The sequence below is a fragment of the Fringilla coelebs genome, assembly GCF_963513975.1.
Source record: "Fringilla coelebs genome assembly, chromosome: 11".
NCBI classification, from domain to species: Eukaryota; Metazoa; Chordata; class Aves; order Passeriformes; family Fringillidae; genus Fringilla; species Fringilla coelebs.
In genome coordinates, this window is record NC_140037.1 from 4,960,075 (window position 1) to 4,976,058 (window position 15,984).

Genomic DNA, 15,984 nt, shown 5'->3' on the forward strand with positions numbered 1-15,984 from the left:
CCGGTGCAGGGACCGGCCCTGGCTGCCCCGAGGCTGCTGCAGCTGTGGGCGGGAGGAGGAAGAGGTGTGGAATGGAGGCAGCTTCCTGGGCACGGTGCTGATACACCTGGTGTCATCCTCCTGTTGGTCTCTCCCCCCGTCTCTCAGCTGGTGCCCCTCGTTCAGGCTCTGGGGACTGGGGTTCTGCTCCTCCATGGCTCCTTTTCCACAGGTGTCCCGGGAAGCTGCTACTTCCTTAGCAAGGTGTTCTGCTTGAGTTGGTATCCAAGAAGGGCTCCTTAAACACCCCATGGGGAGGATGTGGCTGTGCTGTGTCACAATGGCCCAAGGGCACCATGAGGCCCTGCATCACCCAATGCAGTTGTCAGGTGTGTTGGGTTTGCATGGCCAGGTTTTGGCAGCAAGGGGGCTACTGGGGTGGCTTCTGTGAGAAATTGCCAGAATTTTCCCCGTGTCCGATAGAGCCAATGGCACCGGCTCCAGGATGCAACCACTGCTGGCCAAGGCTGAGCCCAGCAGAGATGGTGATACCTCAGGGATAAAAGATTTAACTGCAGCCCATGGGAAGGACTCACACTGGAGAACTTAATGGAGCACTGGCTCCTGTGGGAGGGACCCCACACTGGAGCAGGGGAAGGATGACAACCCCTCTCCCCAAGCAGGGACAGAAAAAACATGTCATGAATGGACCATGGCTCTCATTCATTGTGACAATGGGAGGGATGATGGAGAGCCCAGAAAGGAAAGGGAGTGAAGGGAAGTGTTTTTAAGATTTGTTTTACTTCTCATCATCCTGCTCTGATTTTAATTGGTAATTGATTTTCCCAAGTTGAGTCTGTTTCGACAGTCTGGAGTACAGGCAGAGAGCCTGCAGGCCTGCTTGCTCCCCAGTGGGAATTCCTGCAAGGAAAGAGGGAGTTCTGCAGGCTTCTCCAAGGCTCACACAAGGGAAAACTGCCCCCAGTGGGGCAGCATGTTCCCCTTTCCTCACCAGCCAGGCAGTGGTGCAGGAAGGAGCAAGTGACTAGAACAATCTGACTTTATTGGTGCAAACACTGGGCTTGGGTGAGCGGAATATTTCCAAGTGCTCCCAGGAAGCTGCCCAAGGTGCAGGGGTGCACACAGCCAGCAGCCCACTCCCTCCAGGTGTTCCTGCTGTGGAGTTCAGTCTTCGTGGATATTGAAGAGCTTTGCTACTTCGTTGAGGTCCTCATGCTCCTCCCCATCCTTGATGATCTGGAGGGAGAAAACATTAAATCCTGCACATCCTGTAAAGAGTCAGTGCTGCAGGACTGTCACAGCCAATGCCAGGAACTCCTTGGATCCTCTCTGAAGCACCAGACTGAGACAGCCACAACAGCACTTTCTACACCCAAATTCACATGGGAGTCTTAAATGTACCATCACCTGCCTACAGGAACAGCAGGAAAACCAGCCTCCTGTCCCTGTGGGATTTGTTTCTGGGTTTCTCTTTACAGCCAGGGAGAACAAGTGTTTTAAAATGTGATTCAGCTCTGCAAAGGTGAGCCTGGCCCTGACCTGGAGCCAGGATACCTGGCTTGAACCTGTAACTTTTAGACAAGATTAAGAGACTATGGATTTAGGGCAAGGACTGTTGAGAGAGGAAGGGAGAGAGGGAGGGAGGGAGGGAAGTGGCGGAAGGATCTCCCATGGGGATGGCAGAAACAACATGTTTCAATTGCATCTTCAGACAAGATATCAACAAAGACTTCCACCATGAAAAGTTTGTCTTGGGACACATCACCTGAGGGCAGTGTGGGATCACTCCCACGGTTCAAACAACCAAAATTCTTCAAAGGTGTTAAAACCTAACCCGGCTCTGGCTTAGCTGAGCTGAGAGGTCTGGGCCAGGCCACGGGGGTGGGACACAGCAAGCCCCTGCTCAGGGCTGCTCCAGCCCTGCCATGGTGGCTGATTCTGGGATGGTGACATTTGAGACTTTTTCAGTTGCTTGGGCATGGGACAACGCAGCACAAAAATGGGACACTTCACTCCTGTGCCATCACTGTGACTCCAGCGTGTACTACAGACCTGGAATTTTAGCCATGCCAAGGCAAGGCTTGGAATACACACCCGATTCGAGTTATTTGTGCAAAAAATTTGCAAACATCCAAAAAACCACAGGGACAGTTCCCCTAATTCACCTAGAACAGTGTTCCCATTGGATGTTGCCCAGCCCTGCACCAGACAGAGCATCTGCCCTTATTTATCCTCACTTTGAATTGACAGATTGATTTTTCCACAAGAAAAGCTCCGCTCTAGCAAACCCCCCTGTCCGTCATCCTCGCCCTGCACTGACCTTCCGAGCAATGGGCATCCTGTTGAAGATGTTCCACAACACAATTCCCACCACGACTTTATCCCTGAGGTAGAAAATGACACCTTTGCCGTAATCTTCTCCTTGCTTTGGGACTTGAGGCATTGGTGAAGAGCTTTGAGAGATCTGAACTTCTGAGGCTTCCGCTTCTGTTTCACTCTCAGATCGAATTCCAGTCCCTAAGGCAGAAATAGGAGGAGTCATGCACCCAGTGCAGGACATGTGATGATGGGAGCAGACTCAAGAGCATGTTCTGCAGGAGCCTGAGGTGTTTCCCTTTGAGTTGTGTTCCCCAGAAGTTAGGTTTCATTAACACAAGGATGAAACAATCCCAACGTGGAGCATAACACCAACAATCCCCAACTTCCACCCCCAAAGAGCACAGTCTGCTTCCTCCAGGCAGCAGATACAAAATAAACATGCTTGGATCCAGGGTCTCTGTTGTCCCAAACTGATCATTTTATTGCCAAGAAGAAGATCAAACTTCCCTGAGAAAGTCTGCATGGCAGTAGATGTGTTCCGCGATACCTTCTTGGAGGAATGTTTTAATCCCATTTTAATATAAAAGCCAGCCTTTAAAACTTGGTGGAGAAACAAGACAGCAGACTGCTGTTTCCTCGTGCTCTCAGAGGTCAGGGTGACTCTGGGGTCCCCACACCAGCACGTGCAGGAGCTTCCCAGTCCCTACCTGACTGTTCTGTCGCACTTTTTGGCGTGTCCTTCGCTGTTGCCTTGGCAAACACTCCCACTGTGGGCAAACTGCTGTCCACGAGGCCAATGGCTTCGTACCCCACGTTGGGGCCCAGATCACTCCTAGGAATGAAGTAGGAATGAAGTAATTTGTAGCAGTAGCAGAGACAAATCCAAGGCAGTTCCATCCGTCCATGCTCTACTTGCTCTGGCATGGTGTGGGCAATGCTGGACACTGACACACTGACTGAGACATGGAGTCTCCTCTGCACACACAGGTGGAACAAGGAGTCAAGACATGACAAGCCCATGGCCATGAGAAAAATGAGCCCACTGGCCAAAACTTTGAAATCCTTCACACCTGCTTCCTGGGAGGCAGCTGGAGGGTTCCCAGCTTCTGGCAGTGCTGTTATCCACACTAGGCTTGGCAGCGTGGACAGTCATCCAGTGAATATTTTTGAGAGCATTTAGAAAAGACTAAAAAGAAGAAACCTTGCCCTAACACCTTCTTGAACTGGGCACCTGGCTCTGAACTGGGGTGCTGATAGTAGATAAAGCAGCTGTGGTTTGGGACCAGTAAGCAGCAGGTGTCTGAAGTGTTTCCCAGGATGCTGAGGAAACAGGTGCATCACAAAACATGACCTCCCCGGCCAGAACCCTCCAGCACAGACTAGGGTGACTGCAAGGAACACCAGTAACATGGCAGCTGTGATCAGCTGGAGCTCAGGAGGGATCATGAAATGATTTGGGTTGGAAGAGGCCTCAAAACCCATTTTATTCCACTCCTCTGATATGCGCAGGGACACCTTCCACTATCCCAGATTGCTCCAAGCCCTGTCCAGCCTGGCCTTGGACACTCCCAGGGATCCAGTGGCAGCCACAGCTTCCCTGGGCACCTTGTGCCAGGGCCCCATCACCCTCAGAGGGAAGGATTTCTTCTGTATATTGAACCTAAATTTCCCCTCTGTCAGTTCAGAGCCTCTCCCCGTTGTCCTGGGGGAGGGACTCCAGTCCCTCTCCAGCTTCCTTGCAGCCCCTTCAGACTCTAGAAGATGCTGTGAGGTCTCCACACAACCTTCTCCCCAAGAGGATCAGGATCCTGAGCACGCTGACAAAATGCAAGAGGAATTCCTGTCATTTCCCAGCTTTTCAGCACGGGGGAAGGAAGTGTCACTCTTCGAGGGCTGGCATAGTGTGACACCTGCCAACAAACACGGGGCTGCAACTCACAGCCCTCCTTCACCTGCATCTGCTCATGGCTGAGAGCATCCCAGGGAAAAGCACCCCTGGGAAATGGCTGTCTCTGTCCTTAGCTGCATTTGATGACCTCTGAAGTTTTTCCCAACCTCAAGGATTCTGTGGCTCTATGTTTCTTGTTTAAAACTGATGTGAGAAATGCTTTGAGCCCTGAATCCAAGCAGGACAGACCAAGAGTTCAGGTAAGTGACAGCAAATCATAAATAACTGTTTTTATGGGGATTTCCCTGAAAAAACTAAAACTCTTTTACCGATATCTGAAATCCTGTCAATAAACAGGATTTGGGATTTTTAATTGGTCTGAACTATCAGCCTTTTGGATTTTAATTTTTTGGGGAGCTTTTTTTTTTTGTTTCATTTTTCTGTTCTCATTCATTTTGTTTTAAAAAGAACTTAATGAAAATATAGCCAAATTGCCCATTTTCCTGATACCTCTCTCTGGAAAACAATTTTTCAGGTACACCTGGATGCAGCAATGCTTTGCCACTAAAACATCAATTCAGCAAAGTGCAACACTCAGACCCACAGATTGGGCTGGGGAACTTCAGATAATCATAACAGAAAAGCTGCTGCTAAATTCAATCTGTAAATCAGTCTGCTCTGAGGAAAGGGCTGTTCTGTATTGCTCCTTGCTCTGCAGCATGGGAGTCGTTCAGGGAGAAACTGGTATCTGCAGGAAGGGAAAGCACTTGAGGGAGATGAGAGCAGAGCAGCAAATGCTCAAACACCTTCCCCGCCCTGAGCTTTAGGAACATGAAGTTGTACCAGGTGTTTGCTGAGGTGGTTTCACTCCCCTTGGGAAACAGACACTTCTCAAGGTGTATCTTGTCCAAGCTCCTGCAATGTGGCCACACAAGGAACCCCCAAAGAGGAAAGGACTGTTACCAGAACATGGACTGGTGCCAGTAGGGCTTTGCAGCTCCTGTCATGTTTTCTCCAGCCAGTCTCCCGCTCACCACGGCATGATCATGGTGCTCCACACGCCTGCGTCCCAGTTTGATGTCATAAAAGCAGGCAGCATCCCCTGCCTTGGAGAGAAACCATCCCGTGAGCACCGTGACAGGAAAAACTTCTACCAGTGCCCAAACAAAAAACATTGGGAAGAGAACAAGTGGAACAAGGAACTGAGTTTTTCTGACAAACCCCAAACACCACCACTACCTCATCCCACTCCCTGGACTACACAACTCCCAGTTTCTCAGCATTTTTCCCCGATCTTTGGAAAAATAATGCAGCATGAGGTACGTTTTCCAGAGGAATCAAAGTATCAACGCCCACCAAGGGACTCTTATGCAAGCAAGTGATCTAGGCTATCTTTAGGTTACCCCAACTCCTCTTACACAGCATAAATATTCCAAACTTGCTGTGGTTACCATGGCAACGAGGTGGCTGCAGCGCCTGACCAGGCTCTGGGCCTGCGCTACAACTGCTCTCCTTACTCGCTCCTGTTCCCCCCCTTCACCTCCTCCTGCCACTCCGTGTGTCCCACTACAGCAGCAGCAGCACTGGGAGGCTGTGCCCACACTCACCACCCAGATGTTGTGGGAGGCTGTGCCCACACTCACCACCCAGATGTTGTGGGAGGCTGTGCCCACACTCACCACCCAGATGTTGGAGCGTGCCTGCAGCTCTGCATTCACCCGGAACCCCCCAAAGTCCGAGTCCACCTCCAGCCCCGCTGACTTGGCCAGTTCCACGTTGGGTTCCAGCCCCACTGCGGCCACGATGTGATCTGTCTCCACCTGTTTGGAAATGCATAATTAGGATGTTAATTCCCTGTGTGCTCCTCCAAATGTGACCCTCTCCCTGCTTTCCCATTTACCTTCCGGCCATCCTTCAGTTTAATCAGCAGCCGGTTGCCACAGACAGAGACGGATTTGACCACGGCATTAGGCAGGACATTGACCCCCTCTGGAAACGAGCACAGGACACCTCACTGTCTGCTCAGGCCTGGGCAGATCTCACCTGCAGCAGGTGGTTGGTGCAGACAGATGCCGAGTGAGGAACCATGACAGAGCCCACTCGAGCTTTGCTGCATGTGCTAGTGCAGCTCTGGGGGAAGCACGAGGGAAAACCCAGATTAAAAGTCTGAAAGCTGCTTAAAAGACAATCCGAATTACATCTCATGTGATGACAAGGCTACATCCAAAAGAATTCCCTAAAACAGGTGTTCAGGAACTAAGGACACTCAATTACCTATTGCTGTGCCACAGCCAGACCAAGAGGTCCAACAACAGAGCTTCCAGAAAAGAAAGTAACTCAGACCTGTGGGTTATCAGGCCCTGCAATCCATACCTCAATGACATTCCTCCTCCCTCTCTCCCTCTCCACTTCCCAATGCACAGGATTATTTTGCACTTAATGCAGCAAATGGAAAAAGATGTCTTGGATCTTACTGAGTTTATTAGCTAAACACTACAGCACCTGGCCTGACCCAGTTGTGTGCATAGACACAGAGACCATTCCAAGGAAACAGCCACAGGGAAGGAAAGCCTCACTGACATCAGCAAGCCTGCTTGCTCAGCCTCCCCAGAGGAACTGCCAAGACGCCCAGGATTCATGGCAGTTTGTGCTGCCCAAGCTGCCTGAACTGCAACTTCCCCTGTGCTGCACCCAGGCCACTTTGCAGGGCCCAGCCCTCCCAAGGCTCCAGGGACAGAAAGGAGCTGAATGTCCCCAGGAGCAGCTGCCTGGCAGCCACCAGCCCAAACCCACTCAGCAGCTTCACCTCTTCTGACTTTCTCCGTGGTCCAGTTGCTCAGGTATTCAGGCAGGACTTTGCCCATGTTGCCATTCTCTGGAAACAGCTGGATCACCTCCAGGCCTTGGGTTCGTGCTGGAAGGGAAGCACGGAGCAGCAAGATGAAGAGCAGCAGCAGATGTTGGAACACACACACTTTACACAAGGAGCTTGACAAAAGTTTCCAAATCTGGGAGTTCTGACTCCCAAGGAGTCACAAAGTGACTGACTACTGTTTCACATATACCTGCAAAGTCTAGATAACAGACTTTTAGGGAAAACACTTGGTATTTTGGCAAAAACTTGTAAAAATTACCATAAAGGTCCTATGCACACACTGACAGAATCCAGCTGCTCACCACCTCTTTGAAATCACAGAATTATGGACTGCTTTGGGTTGCAAGGGACCTTAAAGATCATCCAGTTCCAACCCCAAAATCATAGACTGAGGGTGACATTGAGCACAGAGAACAAATGTAACTTTTCAGAGGGTGGAATGACTTTGCAGCTCACACTGACCCGCAGAGCTCCCACCTCTGTAATCAGAGGCTGCTAATGAGGGCAAGACTGGGCCACACAGGCAACAAAACGCTCATGTGTTGTTTCCTTTAAGTAAACACAGAGTCTGTGCAAAAACTGAGCAATTGGGGACTGAAAAGAAGTTTCTAATGTGAGGCTGCTGCAACTCAGTGCCTGTCACAGCTGGGGACATGCTCACCTCTCCTTCCCAGAGCGCAGGCCAGCTCACTGCCGAGGAAACCACCACCAATAATTGTGATGGACTTGACTTCCCTGGAAATCTTCTCCAGCCTTCGGAAGTCCTCAATCTGGAAAAACATTTACCCCCATTTCCAATGCTCTCTAACAGGAATGGCAACATTGGTCATATTCAATGGTTTTTATTCACTTTGGAAGGTGCAGCAAGGTCACATAGGAGGGAAAATTTTAAAAAATACCTAAACCCCATAATCCCACATACTGTTACAGCTCTCAGGCTGAGGCAAGCAGGTGAGTGGTTGAGTAGACTCTACCCTGGTTTCCTGCCTGGGAAAATGAATAAGCAGGCAATGGATTCCTGGGCATCATCTGAGGGAAGTATCTGAGCCAAGGCAGGACTGTCCCAACCCAAAGCAGAAGAATTTAAAAACTGAAAAGAGTGATAAATGGCTCTGATTTACTCAGCCTCCCTGGGGCTGGCAGCACCTGGAGGTTACCTTTCGGAACAAGGTCAGCCTTTTCTGCACATCCTTTCCTGCTCTTTCGATGGCAGGCAGGTTCCTTGGGGATCCCCCTGCACACAACAAGGAGAGGAGACTAGTGACACCACAGCCATGGCACTGGATATCCAGCCAGTGCAAAGCTGTCTTGGATCTCAGTTGTGCTTCCCAAACTGTTCCACTATGGCAATATCCTAGTATGCCTCTTGCTGGCTGAATGTCCCAGAAAATCTGATGATGCGAGGCAGGTGAAAAACGCAGCATGGTTGTTTGCACAACCGTCCTTCATGTGACTGCTCCACATCATGTTTGACACTGCAGAGAGCTCTTCTCAAATAGAACCAAAGACTTATGGAATGGTTTGGGTTGGAAGGAACCTTGGAAAAGCTGATCCCATTCCACCCCCTGCCATGGGCAGGGACACCTTCCACTATCCCAGGTTGCTCCAAGCCCCATCCAGCCTGGCCTTGGACACTTCCCAGGGAGCCTGGGGCAACCACATTTTTTATGGGCAACCTGTGCCCAGGAAGAATTCCTTTCCAGTATCCCACCTAACCCTGCCCTCTGGCATCCCCCATTGTCCTGTCACTCCAGACCCTTGTCCAAATCCCACTCTCCAGCTCTCTGGGAGCCCCTTTAGGCACTGGAAGACTCCATGATCTCCCAAAAGCCTTCTCTTTTCCAGGCTGGACTCCCCCAGCTCTCCCAGCTTGATTCCACAGGGGAGGTACTCTAGAGAATTTATCTCTAGCTAAATGTCACTGAAATAAAAAGCCTGGCACAAGACCAGGAACAAGAGAAAGAACACAGTACTTACCAGTGGCAATGAGACATTTGTCGTAGGATATCTGGGTCCCATCACTAAGCTTCACTGTGTTCCCTCTGACATCCATGTGCACAACCTGTAAGAAGAACCCAGCTGAGCTTGAGCTCTTCGCTTCATGGACTACTGAGCAGAGTTACAAACTTGAAATTAACATTCTCCCACCTTTAGGTTTAGGGTGGGGGCAGGAGTGGGGAAGTGAGAGGACTGGAAGTAGAAATTGAGATGACTTCTTTGGGAATCACCGTAACTTAGGCTGATCTTCCCAAGGTCTGAGTGTGAGATGGGCTCAGACACAGCACATCTCAACAGGAAGAGGAATCCTGATATTTATCATAGCAACATACAAACAACCAAGGATTTAAATATTTTAGAAGGTTCACCATAAATTTCTCCACCTTCCTGCTGCTTCAGCAAGTGCTCCTGCTCACCTTATCACCCACTGCCTTGATCTCTGTGCTCTCCTCACCTCACCTTCCAGCCCACACAGCCCAGTTCCCACTTGTCACACCCTATCTCCAAGGTCTACATATTTTTGTCCCATGCCCAGACTCCAAATGTATCCTTCTCTCTTCCTCATCATCTTCCCTCAGCTCACTGCTATTCCTCTTGGCTACTCCCACTTCCAAACTTCACTTCAGATTAGCATAATCTCTGCTCCATCACATTTTTCCCAAACTTATCCAAATTCCCCTTCCCAGCCAACTCCTCCTCCAACTCCAGTAGTTCAGTACCAGTTTAGAGTGCAGGTTCTGTTCAGGAAGAGCTGTAGGAACAACAGCCAGTGCTGTACCCACCTTCTTGCCAGGCAGAACTGCCACCCCACCATTTTCCACACAAGGCAGGTCCTCAACAGGCACATAGAAGGACGGTGGCTGGAAATAGATACTGAGAAAAGCTCCATTATCAACCATGTTCCCTTGCTCTGGGATACCAGAAATCCAGCTGTTCAGCAACTCCGACAAGACAAAGACAGCTCTGTGCATCCCTAACAAGCTCCACAATTATCTATTTTTAAGAATCAGGGTCTTCACACTGTTGAAGTTCTAGGGTTTGGATCACGGAATCATAGAATTGGTAAGGTTGGAAAAGATCATAAAGCCCAACCACCAAGTAAGGCTTAATCACAGAAGTCACAAAAATCAAATGTGATCTCGTGTCCCTGGACCTGTGGAGCTTCACCTTTATTAAGTCATTTCCTAGAACTCCCGCCCAGAGAGGGAAATATCTAAGGGGAATCACAGCAAAGTTCAAGGGTTACCGAGTACTGAGCGAGCTCTGGTGGGAAGCAGAATTCCTCAACCGCTGCTAGCACCACCAAACCCTTCCCTGCCCTCAGTGCTCCACTGGCTGGTGGTTCTCTCCCAAGAACAGTTTGGTCATTGTCACCTTGTCACTAACCACTTCCTGTGCCCTGTCACCTGCAGTGCCACGTACCTCCTCTCCTTGCCATTCCACTGCTTGAACCGCAACGTCTCTGTCACGTTGGGATCGTCGGAAAACCACAGTTCTTTGGAAAGGGGTGGACGCATGTAGGGCAGGGCAGGATCTTCAGACACAATCAGCACCTTTAATTGGCCAGGAAACACATCAGCTGGAGCGAGAGCAGGCAAACGGGAGCACACACAGAGCAGGACAGGACGGAGCAGGACAGCTCTTACCCGCGCGCCGGGGTCGCGGGCCCGGATGGATCTGGCAGCAGCGAAAGCAGCAGTTCCTCCCCCAATGAGCAGGAAAGGGACGTGGGATGGGACCTTGGGATGAGGGCCTGGAGCTGCAGGTGACAGATGGGACAGCTTACTGCAAATAGAGGCACACGGCCCAGCCCCAGGGCACACAGTATGTCACCAGAGGCCCTCCACATCCAGACTTCCTTTGGAAATTGCCCTCCTTCTGCCCCAGTGCCCTTCCCAAGAGCCCTGCTGCTGCTTCTCCCAGAGCTGCTCCCTGCAGGAATCAGTCAGATTTCAGCAAACTGGTTTTTCTAAGTGACCCTGAAAGTCTGCACTGGCCAACCAGTGAGCAGTTTATAAGAAAGAAAAGTTCCCTAAAAGGCCAAGGCACATTTTTTGGTAATTTTGTTCAAGGAGACAACTTTTGAGTTGCCTGCAGAAGGCACCTCCTCCCACAGGCAAGTCCTGTTGCTGAGAAACATGCGGTTAATCCGTGGGCAGGGACAAACCAGGCAGTTAAATACTGGCACCGGAACTCACCTGCTGTGCCCTGAGGAGCTGCATCTGCACCTGAAGGGGAAGAAAGACATGGCGTAAGTCAGCGAAGCACAGGCTGTAGTTTGAGATCTGCAGTTCAGGGCTCACTCCAGGATGAACAGGCTCTGCACCAGTCAGGGAAGGAGGCCCTATAGAATCAGTGTCCTTGCCAGACTGTGCAAAGGTAAAAGCAAGAGGCAGGGCTCGCTTTTTTCTCTTTTTACTACAGGCATAAATGAGAGAAATCAGCCCCAGGAGACATCCTACTTCATCCTCAGGATGGTCTGTAAAACAGCCTCTTGTGGGTCATGAAGCCAGCACCGTCTTCCCTGCTGGGAAGTCATAGAACAACAGAATCCCAGAATGGGTTGTGCTGGAAGAAACATTAAAGCTCATCCAGTTCCATCTCCCTGCCATGGGCAGGGACACCTTCCACTACACCAGGTTGCTTCTAAGCTCTGTCCAATGTGGCCTTGAATGGGAATTTTAAACAATGGCACACACTGAGAGGTGCAATCCTGCAAAGGCACATCTGTGATTCCAGAGAGGCTCTGTTCTGTTTGTTTTGGAGGCCTCATGAAGAACAGAGCCAAGCCCTGACCTGGCAGGCTAGTACCCACCTGAGGGAGAGGACTCGTGGTCTTGGGATTGCCCAGCTATCCTCGCGAGCCGGCTGGCGTATCGCTCTTTGCTCTCCTGTATTGTTTTGTACGCCTGCAGACACATAGGAGACATTTGCCTAGTTACAACACCAAGGCAAACCAGGGGGCAACACCATCCTGCTGTTGCCCCTGACAGGCTTTTGTCCACCCCACATGCTGGAAAAGCCAGTGACAACATGTGGGGCAAAATACACTTCCCTGGACAAGGTGCTCCTTGAGAACGTGCTCAGAAAATGAGCTGCTCCACCAGGTGTGGTGAGCCTTGGGTGTCTGGCTGCTTCCCAGAAGCAATGACCCTTCCTGCATGTGTTTGGCTGCACACCTGTTCTAAGGGGAACCAGCTCCAGTGAAGGAAATGCAGCCAATCCACCCCAAGATGACATGCAAGCTGGGCCATGACACAACACAAGACTGCAGATATGGAAGACAAATCCAAAGAAAAAGCATCCCCCCCTTCCAAAGCCCAGAGCAGCTGGGCAGAGCCAACAACCTGATTGGCTTTCTTCAGGCATGGTGTGGCAGGACAGCCCTGACATTAGCAGGGCCTTGAGCCATGGGAGCAGGGCTGTTCCAGGCACTAGCCCTTGGATGTGGAATCTCTTCCAGCTGAATGCTGACCTGTTTATTTGACTGTGAAACTCAGGATACAGCATAAGGAGAGCATTCATGTACAGTTTACTGGTACAGACAAGGAGGGAATGTCTCTTATATCACATTAACTTACAAGAAAAACTGGGTTCTCCTGAACAGGAGCTGAAGACACTGGGAGTGCTGGGAGCAGGTCAGAGTCCAGCATTTTTCCCAAGGGTAAAAAAATTAAAGGGAAGCAAACCTTTCTTTGGGGCAAAACCCAGCCTTGCTAATAATCTCTATCACGTGCATGACATCAAATTTCATTAGCCAATCCTCACAAGTTGGTGCTTTATAGCAAATAGTTTTAAACAAGAATGGAGGAATTTAACGCCAGGCACAAAAAAGAGCACAGGACAAAAGCGTGTCCAGGGAACTGGAGAAATGCTGGAAATATTAGAAAACAAGAACTTGTCAGTGTTTAGAAGAATTAAGATAAAGGTATTTTAAAGCCTTTTGCTCAAAGACAGAAAAACCAAGGTTAACAAACCACCTTTGCTTTTACAAGCAGAAACAGGAAGGTTTTAAGCGAGTCCAAAGGGCAGCATACAGCAAATGAAATCTGATCCTTTAGGAAAAAACCCTATTATGCACAGGCAGAACATCAGATCAGCCCTTGAGGATAAATATTTCCAATAGGACAATGTCAAGTTCTTTCTAGTTAGAAGCAGAACTATACTTTGCCAGGTCATGGGGTGACATTTCAGTGTCACCAAGTTGGACAAGTTTTCTTTCCTTCCCTTTAGCACACTTATATTCAGGTATTATTTCCTTTTCTGCATGCCAGCATTACTGATCTCATGAGAAGTGCACTAATTAACAATTCGTGCCCTTACACAGTCACAAACAAAGATGGCTAGTTTGAGTTTAGATTTACTTAATGTGGAAAGATTAATTCTAAGGCAGGTTTCTCCACTAAGAACTGCACCATTTGAGAATACTCAATTTGTAACCTTAAATTATTTGGAAATGTCCCTTGAAAATGAAGTACCTGAAGCCAGGGAGCACAAAGAGGGCTGGAAGTGAAGGCTTACATGGTGGGAGATACAGACAGGTGCCCACCCTCCACCCTCCCACCCCACAAACACCTTTAGTGAAGCATCTTACATAAACTCCTGTCCCAGTGACTGTTCCTCCCACTAGTAAGTAAAACAAGAGGTTGCTGCCAGCTTTGCCAGGAACACCTGAAGACGTCAGGGATCTAGAAGGGCATCTTAGCTGATGGCATTGCAAAACTGCAGGGGAAGACAGGCAATGGAAGAGAAGAGGGAAAGAGCTGAGTGTTAGGAAGGATTCTTGATTAAACAGGTCTTGGGAAAAGCAGAGTGTGCTTTGTAATTTCAGCTACCTTGTCTGCCAAAAAAAAAAAAAACCCAACGGGCAGCAGGGCACAGGAAGGAATTATATTTAAAGGAAATAGGAAAATATTTTTCTTCCATGCACTGTTTTGTATTTTTTTCCTCCTTCCCAGGAGTGTCCTTTGGAGAAAATTAGGATTTGGAACTTTTAGTGAATATGATCCTCCTAGAGAAAGAGCTTGAAAACAACGATTTGTGTGATGTAAACTTGGAATCTATCCACTCCCAGGCAATGCTGAAACTCTTCAGCTCTCTGGGAATGTCATTTACTCTTTCAGTCAGGCTGCAAACCTTTATCCTTTTTAAGTAGAACATAAATACTCCCCAGCTGGGGGTTGATTTGGTATACTTACACAAGTTAAACAAATATTCTGAACTGAGATTTGGCCCATACAGGAATTGTTTGTCCCATACAAGACAACAGAGCTGTGGCTGGTCATAACAAAAAAACCCAAGAGTGCCTTTAAGGTAAAAAAACTTAAAAGGTAACTGAAATTACAGCTAAAACCCAAGCAATCGTAAGAAGTTATTTTCCATTTAGCTCCCCCTTGAAGTTTTCTGAAGGAGGAAACAGAGATAAAGCTACAGAAATCAAAAGCTGAGTTAAGAGAGCTGGAATACAGCAAATGCTCGACAGGAAAGATGGACTGCAGCTTCTTCCCAGGAACCACCTTTCTACTTACATAGGCACCTGCTCCTAAGGTGGACAAGCCCATAATAAGGACAAAAACCGAATTACTGCCCTTTTGCCCAGGCACGCCTGTGCTAGCCACTTGTCTGCTCAGCTGCAGGTCTGGGAGCACATTCCAGCGCTGCAACAACGTGCCTAAGGAACACAATTTATTGGAGAAACAACACAAAAACACCATCAATACAAAGATAAGTCTGGAAATTTAGAGACTAAGTCAGTTCTGAACCCAAACAAATTCCTTGTTTGGAAAACCCAGCCCCACATCTGAGCGACTGCGGGGCATTATCCTGAGCCACAACAGTGTGCTCCGGGCAGCTGTGGAGACCAAATTATCTGTAAGATCAAGGGGTAATAACTGAACTAAGTGATAGCAGGAGCGTCTGTAGGCAGCTGCCTGCAGCTGGAGCCTCCAGCCTCTCTGGGCTGGCCGATCATAGAGTTGTATCTTGGTGGTTCCAACACCTTCCCCAGGCCTCTTTCTCCAGCAAAAGCTGGAGCCAGGCCAGGGTGGGCAGCAGGGATGGTGACACCGGCACCTAACTCCCTCTGCTCCCACAGCTCATTCCACCGGGATAAACCACCAGCAAGGAACAGGGTTTTGCTGTCAAAAAGGGCGTCCCCGGTGGAAATGAGCAGATCCCGGTGCAGGCAGGTCCCGTCGCGCAAGCCGGACGAGGAGCACCCGTGTCTGAGCCGCGGCACCGCGTTTTATTTCTCCATCGCCAAATCACAGCCTGCTGCCGCCCAGTTCATGCCTGAATGGAGCGATGGCGGGGACGGCTCCGAGCGCTGCTCCAAGCACGGCCGATGCTCCCGGGAGAGGTTCGGGCTCTCTCAATCCCCGCCTCCACCTGCTCCCGCCCGGTGAGAGCAACACCCGCCTCACCCCCGCCTGAAGGCACTTATTTGTGACAAAAACCGCAGCGAAGCCAGCAGCGCCCGGAATAAGACCAAGGTCCCAACCAGCTCCGGGTCACTCACGCTGTCCCAAACACGTTCCCGAAGCATCCGCACCTCCGCCGCCCGCGCCCCCTCCCGCAGCGCCCCGCGCACGGCCGTGCCCGCACCGATCCCGCGGGATGACCGCCCGGCCCGGTGCCCTCCGCAAACCGCGCTCCCGGCCGCGATCGGCCCCGGGCCGCGTGCCGCAGCGGCGAGAATCGCGCCCGGTGCCCCCCGGCCCCGGTCCCGGTCCCGGCACTGACCCACGTGGGCGCGTCCCCGCGGCGGGGGGCGCAGGGCGCGCGCCAGGCCCGCGCGGCAGCGGAACATGTCGCCGGTCGCCGGTCCCTCGGTCGCGGCCCCGCCGGCCCGGCCCGGCCCCGCCGCGCACGCGCCTCCTGCCGCTTCCGGGCGGCCGCTCCGCGC

General features: G+C 50.5%; 1 protein-coding gene across 2 annotated transcripts; it reads right to left on the reverse strand.

Annotated features, from left to right (window-relative positions):
• Window positions 1-1,023: 1,023 nt before the first annotated feature.
• On the reverse strand, window positions 1,024-15,951 carry AIFM1 (apoptosis inducing factor mitochondria associated 1). Of its 2 annotated transcripts, none has more exons than XM_084212885.1 (17): window positions 15,822-15,951; window positions 13,675-13,802; window positions 11,896-11,989; window positions 11,279-11,308; window positions 10,727-10,839; window positions 10,503-10,633; window positions 9,863-9,953; window positions 9,060-9,144; window positions 8,240-8,316; window positions 7,744-7,852; window positions 7,014-7,121; window positions 6,108-6,196; window positions 5,887-6,027; window positions 5,171-5,313; window positions 3,027-3,151; window positions 2,321-2,517; window positions 1,024-1,236 (listed from the first exon to the last, which is right to left on the reverse strand). In XM_084212885.1, the coding sequence occupies exons 1-17, from the start codon at window positions 15,886-15,888 to the stop codon at window positions 1,165-1,167; spliced, it is 1,800 nt and encodes a 599-aa protein (XP_084069011.1). In that variant the 5' UTR covers window positions 15,889-15,951; the 3' UTR covers window positions 1,024-1,164. The 2 variants fall into 2 exon arrangements, with proteins under 2 accessions (XP_084069011.1, XP_084069010.1); XM_084212884.1 differs by lacking the exon at window positions 13,675-13,802 and adding an exon at window positions 14,609-14,751 and having other exon boundaries at window positions 15,822-15,938.
• Window positions 15,952-15,984: the final 33 nt, after the last annotated feature.